General features: G+C 36.4%; 1 protein-coding gene across 2 annotated transcripts; it reads right to left on the reverse strand.

The window, feature by feature from the left end:
• Window positions 1-448: 448 nt before the first annotated feature.
• Window positions 449-12,508, reverse strand: LOC141841587 (two-component response regulator ORR21-like). 2 transcript variants are annotated; one of them, XM_074729774.1, is made up of 7 exons: window positions 12,344-12,508; window positions 11,967-12,265; window positions 8,150-8,302; window positions 7,670-8,068; window positions 7,478-7,554; window positions 1,637-3,051; window positions 449-836 (listed from the first exon to the last, which is right to left on the reverse strand). In XM_074729774.1, the coding sequence occupies exons 2-6, from the start codon at window positions 12,109-12,111 to the stop codon at window positions 1,654-1,656; spliced, it is 2,172 nt and encodes a 723-aa protein (XP_074585875.1). In that variant the 5' UTR covers window positions 12,112-12,265; window positions 12,344-12,508; the 3' UTR covers window positions 449-836; window positions 1,637-1,653. The 2 variants fall into 2 exon arrangements, with proteins under 2 accessions (XP_074585875.1, XP_074585867.1); XM_074729766.1 differs by lacking the exon at window positions 12,344-12,508 and having other exon boundaries at window positions 11,975-12,057.
• Window positions 12,509-12,723: the final 215 nt, after the last annotated feature.

The raw sequence follows: 12,723 nt of genomic DNA on the forward strand, positions 1-12,723 counted from the left end.
TTGCAATTTATTTTGAATTAGATTGAATTTAACCCCCATGGTATAGCACAAACGGTGAGTGTATGTTAATACTAACGTAATGATCAAGGATCGATTTTAAAAGATGATGACCTAAAATCAATCCTATCGTCCGTTTAATGTCTATGTACCTATATAAATTTCCCTTCATATTCATGGAACTTAGGAAGACCGTTGAAGTAGCAAATCTACCCTTTTGAATTGGATTGAATTTCTCAACCTACCCCGTGATAAAATTTTGACAGACCGATCCACTCCACCACAAACCGCCACAGCTCTACTTAAAACATGAATCATGACGAAATCCTCATAATAATAATAATAATAATATATTATTTGCTCAGTTATGTAAAATAATAAATAATATAAATATGATTTTTTTAAAAATGTGTCAGAGAAAGAAAGGAAGAAAGAAGAAACCGCGTTGGGTTCAGTTCACTCAGTTTATATAATATAGTTAGTAAACACAAAATTTACAAGCATCACAATCGTCTTTAATTAAACTCGTTTTTGACGATGACACATGACAACAAAAGTACATGATTTACAACAACCTTCCTTTCACTCGACCAATAATTATATGACTTGCCGAACAGATTCCATGTCGCAGGCAGTTCCATCGCATCCTTTTTGCTGAAAAAAAACTAACTATAACCAGAATTGAGGCTTGTTTCTTGAGCACCCAACGTGGTGACTAACAATATCGAGAGACTAAAAAACGAATCCCACGAAAATTTACTATCCACGCGGAGCAGACTAGCAACCAACGGAGCAACCACCGATGACATGCTTGATAAATCACCCGGCCAAGTCTCTACCTGCAGTACACAGTATGAGTTAGTTAAAGATCCCACAAAATAAAACTATATTGATTGTATATTATATGCCGTAGCATAAGCTGACTTAGGTGGTTGTTATCCGCAATGTTGGGGAAATAAATTAATATCGAAAACCATAACATCGCATACAAAACAGATCTATAACCTATGAGAATTAGCAAAACAAATGTTTAATACGTGAAGCGTGAATGAATTTGAGTTGATGGAGTAGCTCCTTTTGAATTGTCTGGTGTGCTACTAGATATGGTAGTTCTTATTCTCTATACATTTCTGAATTAAAGAACATCACTAGGCTTTTCAAAAATCTGCAGGTTAATTTGTGGTTATTCAGAACGTGACTAGTTTTTGAATATTAACCAAAGATGACTCGTTCAAAGTCTACAGAGGTTCTTTAATTTGAAAATTGTAAGGAATAGAAAACATGTTTAAAAGCACACCAGACAATTCAAGAAGCAACTCTCTCACCCAAACTCACAGTTATTACTAGAAAAGAAATTTTAAAAAGTTATTGTATAAACCAATGGGAGTCTTGGCACAATGATAAAGTTATTATTATGTGATCTTATGGTCACAGGTTATTGTCATGTGTGACCTTCGTGCTTCGTGCAATGGACTGTCCTTTTATTGCATAAACTAAGGAAATGCTTATATCACAATTGAAAAATGTAATCTTGCTACCAAACCAAATGGATCCATCAACTAAAGACAATAAAAATATGACCTATGAATATATAATCAGCAATTATCATAAAATGGGCAGGAAGGAATCTAGTACTTACAGAAACATCCACGAAATTCACTTGTAACTTGTAGTGGCACACGGTCCACTTTGAAGCGCCCCATAAACATCTTGAGTTACAAAATTGGCATCATCTCCGGTGTAAGTGATACCATTAGTCAATTCATTAGTAGGTGATTCAATGTCATCAACAGCAAAACGGCTTGGGAGGCAAGTACCTTTACCAACAAAACCAAGATTTTTCCCTTCCCCTTTATCTGACAATATCACTGACATTGTATCTGTGGCTTGAACATTGCAAAAGTCATGCGCATTAGACCGACCAATTATACTCTTTGAACTTGCCAACTGCCAACTAGCGTTGCTACCTGTGCTCAATAAAATATCTGAAGTGTTTGTTTCTGGAGCCAAGTAACCTGGGGTAGCTAAATTACAAAAGTCTCCATCTAATATTTGTGCCATGCTGGATGTTACAACATTTGATTTTGTTGGCAGTCGGTTGTAATTGAAGTGGGTGGTGCTATCTTTGTTCCGAGTAGAGTTATGGTTCACAAGGACATCTCTTTGTGTCTTTAATGTGCTCGACGACAGTGATGGAACTACCAGGGAATTGTGATTCATAAGAAAAGTTTTACCAGACTGAGATTTGTTTGAATGCTGACAAGGGATTGTCACAGAGCCATAGTTTAGAAGCCCTGGGTTATTCCCTAATGAAACACTGGTAAATGACTGAGAGGGAAGTATGGTAGACCTCAAGTTAGTAACATCATTCTTCTCCATTTTCATGCTGGTGGATGACTGAGGAGGAACTACAACAGAATCTTGAGTCATTGTAGCAATAGCATTCCCTGCTTGGTAACTACCTGAAGATTGAGTTGGGACAGAAACAGAGTCACGATTAAGCATAGGATTCACCTCAACTTGAAAATTGTCAGATGGTTTTGTGGGGGCAACCAAACAAGAAGGTTGCACGTTAATTGCATGATTGGATTCTGATGAGATAGTTCGTGAATGTGGCTGTGGCAGCATCGCCATGAGCATATTACTGTTCTGAGAAGCATCTAGACCTCCAAGATTGTTCGAAGAGCTAACAACACCAAGGTTACTAGAGGACCAAACTGGAAAAGAAGATAATTCCTGACCCTTCAACAAAGGCTGACCAAATGTTATTCCTCGTTCAAAACTAACACAGTTGTTCCCTTGAACCAGAGCTTGTTGAACTACTGGCTGATTCATTGATGGCATAGTCAAGCTGCGAGATGGGCGTCCTAAGAGCTCATCCTGTAAGGCAGCCAGGGTTTGTGGAGAAATTTGACCAGAAACTGCCATAGTTTGAAAATCCAGTCTTCCCAGCTGACCCAACTTTGCATTTGAAGAAGCTCCACATAAAGTATTAGTAAATGGATTTTGTTGCTGAGCCACTCCACTTAATCTCTTCAGGTAAAGTCTGAATTTCTGCACGTATTTAAAATTCTAAAAGGTCAGACAAACTGGAATATTATATAATTCAAAATTTATAAAGTAAGAAATGATACTTGTATACATTTTATTTTTAGTAACTTCAAACTCTATTCTTAAAAAAGGAAACACTTGATTCAGATAGGCTGAGGCAAATCCCAATAGGCTATTTGGAAGTAAATGTTCATTCTCGATCTCAAATTCACAACTGCAATCTAAATGACATAACTCGCTAATTAGTATTAAATGGATGTTTTTACAAATTTCAATTCAACTCTGAAGAGATATGGCCAAAGATAAAGGTTTTATAATAGTAGATATTAAAGACCCTCAAAATGAAACAAATAGATCAAATTTATTAGTCATTTGAGAAATATATATGATAATTTAATCTAATGCCTAAACATAGGACTGGGAAATCAAATTTCATTCCATGTCAGTTGGCATGGGTGAAATTTTTTATTCCATCTGTTGACTAGCATGCAAAAATGCATGATAGACCCTGATACGCATCTTCCTTTTTGAGAAGCACAATACGCCTCTTCTTCCATAAGCCATGCCCCACCAGCACTCACGTCTCCGCCTTTCTCCTCCATGAGCGATGAGATGCCAAAGATGACACAAGAAACACATCAAAGAAACTATGAGAAGTAGACTACGGTTCATGACCTTCTGGTACGCCGCTTCCGCATTTCTATCTTCCTCCTCAACGAGCAATGAGATGTCGCAAGGACTCTAACAGCTGACGAGGTTCCAATACGCTTCTTCCTCCACATTTGCCTCCTTTACTCAAACTCCTCAAAGTGACCAACACTGGTTTAAACAAAATGATATTGTTCTGAAGCAGTATTGTTCCAGTGTGTGTCTGAAACTTTGAATCAGGTTGAAACCTTAGACATTGCATAGAGCTTTATCTGCATTTAAATTTTGATGTTTCCTTTATCTTTAACATTTCCAGTTAACAATTCCATAGGATCTTTGATAGGCTACAACATTGATATATATTTCCTGTCATTAAAATTTCCATAGTTGTAGAAAATAATGAGTTTCGCCATTTATGTACATCGCTTTGTCATTCCTCTCCCTTATATCTTCCATCCAAGTAATGAGACCTAATGAGGAGAAATACTGATAGAAAAGTCAAAAGTGTACATTTTAGATTAGATAATTTTGCATTAAGGGAGAGAATATAGAAAGAAATAAAAAGTACAAATCTGGTATCAACTCGGGGAGAAACAACATTTTGGGAGCTAAACAAAGCAATTAGTAAAGTTCTTCAATTACAAGATAAAATGGTGAAAAAAAATGAAAAATGAAAGTGACGATGAAATTAAAAGCATAATGGTATTTTAGGAGAGAGGAAATCAAATTCAAGAATGTGAAATCATTTCTTATCTTCCTGTCATTTAATTTTTCCATCTAGTGTTTCCTTTTTACATACAGCTACCTCTCTTTTGCTCATCACCCTATTTTCTCTTATATTGGGCCATATATTAGTAAAGAACAAGAGAAGCAAACATGGGTGCGTAGCCGAGCGCCACACTTTAGGCTACTCTGGCGTAGGAAGAAGGATATTGCAAATGGTGTTATGAATGATGAGAGACTAGCTTCACTATAACAATGAGATTTCTTGGCAGCAGAGGAAAACAATAGGGCAGAGAATCAAATCATGAGGTGTTAACAAATCAAGGAGGCACATATGAAAGAAATCACACAACATTGTTAGGGAGAGTAGATCAAAGGATGCAAGAGAGGCAAAGCAATGCTTCAGCAAGGCAGATCTCTGATTATGATTGGTTGGTGCTCGAGTTGTTGAGATCTGATCTACGTTATATATATTTTAGTTCATTTCTCGTTCAAAGGCACCATAATTCATGCAGTGAATTTTAGATTGTACGTACTATGGTTGCAGAATTATGAGATATTGGGAGGTTCTGAATCTATCATTTGATAACGATTTTGACAGCTGATTTGCAGAATGGATTTATATTTGTCTAAATGTTTCAAGTTTGGCATTCAACAATAGTTGATAATAATTATTGAAACATATCAACTAAGAAAATTTTAAATTATATGAGATTGTACAGAGATGTACTTAGACAACCAATAAATGCTCAAGTTCGACGATGTGAAACTATAACAAATACGCACATTAAACAAGGACGAATAAGACGAAAGAAAACTTGATTGGTAATGATAAAATAAAATAAATTTTATTTAGATATAGATGATGATATAGTACGAGATAGAGCCCAATGGTATAAGAAGATCCATATAACCAATCCCACCTGGTGGGATAGTATTTGGCTTTTATTGTGAAATTATTTTCAAATTTCTAAATAGAAGAATTTTTTAACTTTTGTCATTGTCAACCTTAGAAAAGCTTCTACTTGCTATAAAAAAAATACAACACCGTCACAATCATTTTGTATTATCAATGTGTTTAGTATATGAATAGTTTTAATTATGGATTATGATATTAGAATCATAGATTAAAATCTTGAGCCATTTTGTCTTATACAGGTGAAACATCTTATTCCTCTTGCAAATTGGCACCAGCATAAGCGATGTCGGTGTGCCGTGTCGTGCGAGACTGGCGACGCATCCGGACGCGTCGCATGGGACCGACGACGCTGGAATCGACAACGACAGTTCGGCACAGTGAAGCGACAGCAGAGGAGGCGGCACCGACGGCTTGCAAAGGAAGTGGCACCAACGACTTGCAAAGGAGGCGGCGCCAACAGCTTGAGGAGGAAGCGTCGGTGGGTTGCAAAGGGGGAGCGGTGGAGACAAGTGTGCGGGTGAGGGAGCAGCAGCACAGTGAATTAAACAAGGAGTATCGACTGAATTAAAAATTTTAAGTTTTTAATTGACTTAGTTAATTAATTCAATCAACTCCTAACTTAAATAAGATAGTTTAAATAAGCTTTCTCAAACCCTAATCAAATTATCTCATTAAAATATATATAAATTTATTTAAAAATTATAAATCAATTATATTTATTCATTATATATATATTATCAACCTATTATTGTCATTAATATTATTATTAATTTGATTTAGTTTATTCTAAAGAGAATTTTAATCAAATATCAAATTAATTTAGTCTTCATTGGTCAATTTGACCATTCTATCAAATATTAAATTAAATTTTAAGGATTCTTGGTAGGATCGTACAATTCTATGATCCGATTCCGACAGATTCGATTCTGTTCCCAAATCGATCCTACAAACTATGGTCCGAATACATCGCGGGGGTTGCGCGTGCCCACGGTCGTGGTGGCGCGGAACAAGGTAAGGTTTTTAACTTAGGTTTAATTAAATAACTTAGGTTAATAATTTTAATCAACTTCTAATTATGATTGAGATAATTTAAATAGGCTTAATTAAAACCTAATAAAATTATCCTATTAATTTAATATATATATATATATTAGATTAAATTTTTTATTTTTAGTTAATATATTTTATATTTAAAAAATACCAAAACCATATAAAAACGACACGATACGGTACCGAAACTGTATCGTTCCGGTCCGAAACCGAAACCTCGGCACGACTTTAGATTTAAAACCATGATTAGAATGATACAAAGTTTGAAATATTTAAAATAGTAAGATATTAAAATTAAATATTATCAATTATAAACGTCAAATACAATTCCTAAATAATAAATTGTAGGATTTTATAATCCCACATTCATATTGATAGGAACCAAGTTTTAGATGTGGACCAGGTGCTGGATCATGGGAGAAACATGCTGGATCATGGGGCAAACAAACCCAAAACATGACTTGTATATTCCACGAGAGACAAAACACAAAGGGGCATGAATATAATTAATATATAGTAGGCAATTTATTATTAGAGTCGGTTATATCTTTCTGGCAATTATCTTAACATGTTTTAAAGTATGTGTGCGGTTATAAGTTTGTGGGAAGTTAGAGGGGAGGGGATTTAAGAACTATTTCAGAAGAGAGCATTGACTTTGGCTGGTGGAGAGAGTTTCTTTAACAGATTGTTTGTGTTAACCCTAATATAATTCTGTGTTCTGTGTGTTTCTCTATTCTGAGTTTTGGAACTCTAACACATATCCTATGATCAAATTCTATAAAAAATCATCCTACTAAGATCCCAATCCTAGCAACCTTGGTTATAAGATTTGCTGATGTTGGTACTTAAGAGGAAGGAAAAACCAGTACACATATATTGGTATTATAAAACAAATTGTCTCCATCAAATTGTCTCCATCAAACCGTGTTAGTCCCCATTATTTGGGAACAACTATCATCATAAAATTACATCTAATAGACAACTAACCCATGAAAAGTTACAAAAGACAAGAATAAGTGCGTGCAATTAATTGGAACAAAATTATAGAGCTGATTTGGTAGCAATTACTATAAGTAGCTAGGGTCAAACCTGCAGATGGCTAGCAACATTTTCTCTTGTCAAGCCAGGAACATTCATCAATTCTAGGATCCTCTTAGGCACTGCCTCTGCAATATCCAGATGAAAAAATCATTTTAGTAAAGCTTATTTATAATCAATAAAACATCATAACATATTTGCTTTTTTTATTTTATAAAGGCATGGGTTGAGAAAAATCCATACTGTCTATTCCTAGTTGGTTCACCGCATTAACAAACTGCTGATGGAGTTCAACAGACCACACTACCCGCGGTTTTTTAGATGAAGTTGGGTCAACACTGTCTAGCTCAGTATCATCATCTTCTTTAGAATCTCTTCTCTTTTTCTGATATTTCAATGAGCTATCTGGGCCATCATTCACTGTGGAAGTATATTCAGAATCATCAATGATATGTCTGTTATGTTCACTTTCCTCCACACTACCTGAACGTTCAATTTCTTTATTCTCAAGCCATTTTCTTCTAACAACATGTTGCCATATATTCTGTAGCTCTTCCTTGCGGACAGGCTTTGATAAGAAATCACAGGCCCCGTGACTTACTCCTTTCATCACAACATCAAATCTTGTATCACCAGACATCACTGCAGTATTCATGAATAAATTGCCATAAATATGTCCTGACTATGTTGTGAAGAAATGACAAATTCAGAGAAGTTACTTACTGATAACAGGAAGGTCCATTTCTAGACCAACTAATTCAAGCAATCTAAATCCATCCATATCAGGCATATGGACATCACTAATTATTAGATCAAAAGCGCGCTTGTTTTCTCTTAGAAGTGATAAAGCTCTCTTAGCCTCAGCACAAGTTGTAACTGCAGGAGAAAAAAAAAACCATAGTCATCTAGAAGTTTCGAGTAAATAAATGACCAGAGAATTTATCTTTACTATGGCAAGTTTGGTGTCAAATAATGACAAAAGTAAGTCATCATTCAGAAAACCTCTAGTTGCTCTTGTCATAAATTTTATTACTATCATAAATTCTGTGACATTAAATGAGAAATTGCAAAACAGAATTGTCTCTGTCAATTGTTAAATGTTCAAAATGGCAGTGTAATGTCACATGCAAAATGGATGAGAAACAGTCAATTGTATGTATTTACACTATTATGTCCTTTCATGGAGGATAGTAACAAGCTAGTAAAAAGGAAAGAGAGAACAAGAGAACTCAACGCCTATATATGTAATGATGATTATTGCCTTTTTTACAAATAATGAAAAAAATCAGTTGGTTTCATGACAGTTTTTGCTGTTCTCTAATAATAGATAAAATCAGTAGGTTTTACTCACCATAAGGATCCTCAAATAAGCACCATGACTGTGAGGCAAATCAAATACCATAGCTAGGTCCTGTAGTATCTAAATAGGGAGGTTCCCTAGGTTGTGTTTGATAAAGATTAAAAGGAAAAAAAAAAGAAAGGTGAAACAGAAGTACAAAAATATACTATGAATTTGAAGAGAGAAGAACTTCAAGGAACTCTCATTCTCTTTTGGTCCTTTCAGTCTCTATTCCTACTTCTCCTCCCATCTCTCCCATTCCTATTCCTTTTAAGTACAACCTAAATGGTATCGAGATTGTGCTACACTCAAACTTTGTCTACCTCAAGACAAAACTAATTAGATAGCTAAGGAATTTGACTTTGGATATGAATTTGTTTCCAGCACAGATTCATCCTACATGGAGAAAACTGATGACCAATTGACATCAATATTGACACAAGTTTTTACAGGTACATGAAATGTAAGATTCCAGTTGCAGAATAGTAATTTGGCAAAGGTGGCATCCTCAATATCTTGTCTCAAATACCTTCTACAAAATTAGGATTGGTCCCAAGCCACATCTTTGTTTATATCAGCTACCATGGGTGGATGCTTCTTATGCGCATGTCACAGAGCGTCGTTTAGTCCCTCTGAAATTTTATATTTGGAATGGTAAAAAATGATTTGATGTTATTATTGTAGTCAATGCACATATTATTTGAGGTTGTCCTTGGCTCTTTGATTTGAGAATAAAATATAATAGTAAAGCCAATACTCACATTTCCAGTGACGGGAAAAAGATTAGACTAATTCAAAGATCCAAGGTTGTCCTTCTAAACTGAGTTAAGGACTAGTATGATGATGGGTATAACTGAATTCAGAGATCCATGATTCAGTCTATCGCTAGAGAATTGTGAGGAGCTTGACGTGGCTCCTAATTGAAAGGCTAATATATCTGCGAAATTATCGAAGCATTTTACTCCAAGAATGAACATACGTCACAACTCCATTTAATAGATTCAGCATTCCCAACTCTAAATCACTACAAGTCATGCAGTTTGACTAGGTCTGTGGCACTAGAGTTGGTTAACCTGGTAGTTTTCTAATTACCCTAAGAAGGAAATTGTGCATAGAGCTTTGATTCTCTTCCACAACTTATTTATCAATATAAATTGAGATAGTTGAGACTTGAGAGGCCAATAGGTTGTTCTGGAGAAGTTTGGTTGGTAGTTATTTCATGCCAAAATCAAATTTAAATGTTGTTGATTGTGTCCTTCATATCTTTGTAAATTAATTAATTGACTGACTTCCATTCTTTCCCAATCTCTTGTGAGCACCATATGAATCATTCCTGATTCACTCTCTATTCACTTTTGATGCTCAACCATTAACTTGTGTTACTAAGCCTTATAGTGAACATTTCCAAGAATTGAATGATAAGGTCAACTACAAGATCAATATTATGTCTTTTGTAGGTAGATTGTAGATTTAGAGAGTTTAGTGTAGGAGACTTCATACTTTTGAGACCACAAACTGGGGGTGGGAGGGATAAGCATTAATGCCTATGAGTTAAATCTGACTCCTGATATAGGCAGTGGTCATCTTCAATTAGGAGCTTCAACAATTTCACAACCCTATGGAATCACTGAGGTTGATCCTATACCATTCATGAGGTGGTTGGAGCATATTGTGATTGTTCTTGATGACTTGTTGTTACTCCCAACTTTTGGAGACGAACACTGATTACTCATGCAATGGTTTGTTGTTTCTGTGATCGAGGTCCTTGTACTTAGAGATGAATGTCAGAATGTGTAACCTTCAAACTTCTTTTGGAAAGCAACTTAGATCACCCAATGATTTCATTGCAATGATTTACTAATTGCATTTGGGAAGCATATGTGAGACCCTAACTTCATACATTTATTCAATAGTTCTGTTACAATTTTTTGACATTGTCATACTAATTTTCTTATATGTAGATTGACTTTTCTACATTGATTTGACTTTTACTGTCAAATTCATCTAGGTTGATAGTTTCAGAAAAAATACTAACCCTACTACTGAGAATTCTTCAACATGAGTTCAAGCAGCGAGTTTGGGATCAAGAAATTCACACCCCACACAAGCTAGACCTGATCTTTTGAGATACATTATCTAATTCATCAAAGATGAATTTTCCAAGCTGAGGAAAATGAAATGGATCAAGTGTTGTGGATGCCGATGGAATATGTCTTAATTACCAGCAAATCATTTAGTTTCTAGTTTGAGTCATCATAATAGCTTAACGAAGCAGTTGTGTCGTCAGAAAGACTATGCATAGTATATAGGGAGTTTATGGATTAATTCTTCCCCTATATTAGCGTTCTCGTGCAGTAATCTCAACATCTTCTTCATGTATCTACACAACTTCTTGATATCAACAACAGTGTTAATTAACTATGACTTGATGGCAACCAACTTCTCTAACGAACCAAGGCAGGTGCAAGGCTCATAGTTTTCCTAACATCCCTGCTTCTTCCTGCACCAACAACACACAACACAATCCCCTTCACCTCAACAACAATATTCAAAGAATATCAGACACTTTGTTTTTTGAATTTTTACCTTGACATCTCTGCTTCTTCCTACGCAACAACGGACACCCCCCCCCCCCCCCCCCCACCACGAAAAACATGTACTAGTTTCTGAGACTTTGTCCTTAAATTTTCATATTCAGTAAGTGCAACATGTGCGCCATGTGATGCACTGGCTCATGGTTATTTTGTAGTTTTAATTTCTTCCGCGTTCCTACGCATTAGATCACCTATGGTATTGATTGATATGATGTTGATCTACATCACATGGACAAACAAATCAAGGAATACACGTTTTAGTAAAAGGAGACCAGACTGTCCAGACAAGGTCCACCGGGGAACTTATGCGTGGAAATAGAATTTATACTTTGTCAGTAGGAACAGTATGAGTTCAATCAATGTTTCATCAAAAGTCTTAAAACACAGAGTTTCGATTCCCTGCAAACTCAGAATCTTAAATATGGCAAATCAGATAAACAGTCAAATTCAAATCATTATCCGAAGCAACATGAAAACAGAAACACCATAAAACAATCAATAGCACGCGTGAGAGAAAAAAAACACGAAGAAGAAAGATCACACAGGGAAGAAAAAGCCTAAAAAGAGCGAACTTTCCAGGACACGAAAGTTGCAAGGAAGGACTCACCATCATACCGGCAATTAAGAAGCATGCGCTTCACCACCGCCAAGCAGGTCACGTCGTCGTCCACCAAGAGGATCTTCATACCCACCGGGAACTTATCAGAAACCCTTTCACCCTCAATTTTTGAGTTTGCAAAGCCGGTCCCCATGCTTAGGTTCTCCGTCGATTCCGAACCCTCACGCGTTCCAACAGACTCCCCCAATCCGACCAATCTCCACGAGGGTTCTTCAAATCCCACTTCGAAGTCACCTCTTTTCCTCTTTCCCCCGCAGTTTCTACCTAACCTCCATCCCAGGCTTAACCTGCCGAAGAACAGCGAGACTCAATATCTTCAATCCGCCGCCGGAAGCTGCGGCGAAAAGTCAACGGGAAGTCCTCACCGCCGTAATACGACACGGATTCGGATCGAAAGAAGGGCAAGATGGAGAGGGGCCAACGGCGCGGAGATCCAAATCGTGGCTTCCTCGACCAATTCCGATCCAGAGATCACCAGGGTGAGAGTGGAGAGAGAAGAGGAAGAAAGAGAGACCACAACTAGACTGTCCTTTTTGCGATCCTTTCGCTTTCTTTAAGAAGAGTGATGAGTTATTTGATGTCTCTGAACTCTAAAGACTAGAAAAGACGGTAAATTAAAAACAATCCCAACGCAACACCCGTCGGAACCCTTCGAAGTCTAGGTTGGCCCCATTATTTACACTAATAAACTTGGCGGTAGATAACCCGGGTATGATAAATACGTAATTAAATCACATTCAGACAT

This window comes from Curcuma longa, chromosome 1 (genome assembly GCF_044706935.1).
Source record: "Curcuma longa cultivar G26 ecotype Majalengka, Jawa Barat chromosome 1, ITB_CL_G26_1.1, whole genome shotgun sequence".
In the NCBI taxonomy this organism is placed as follows: domain Eukaryota; kingdom Viridiplantae; phylum Streptophyta; class Magnoliopsida; order Zingiberales; family Zingiberaceae; genus Curcuma; species Curcuma longa.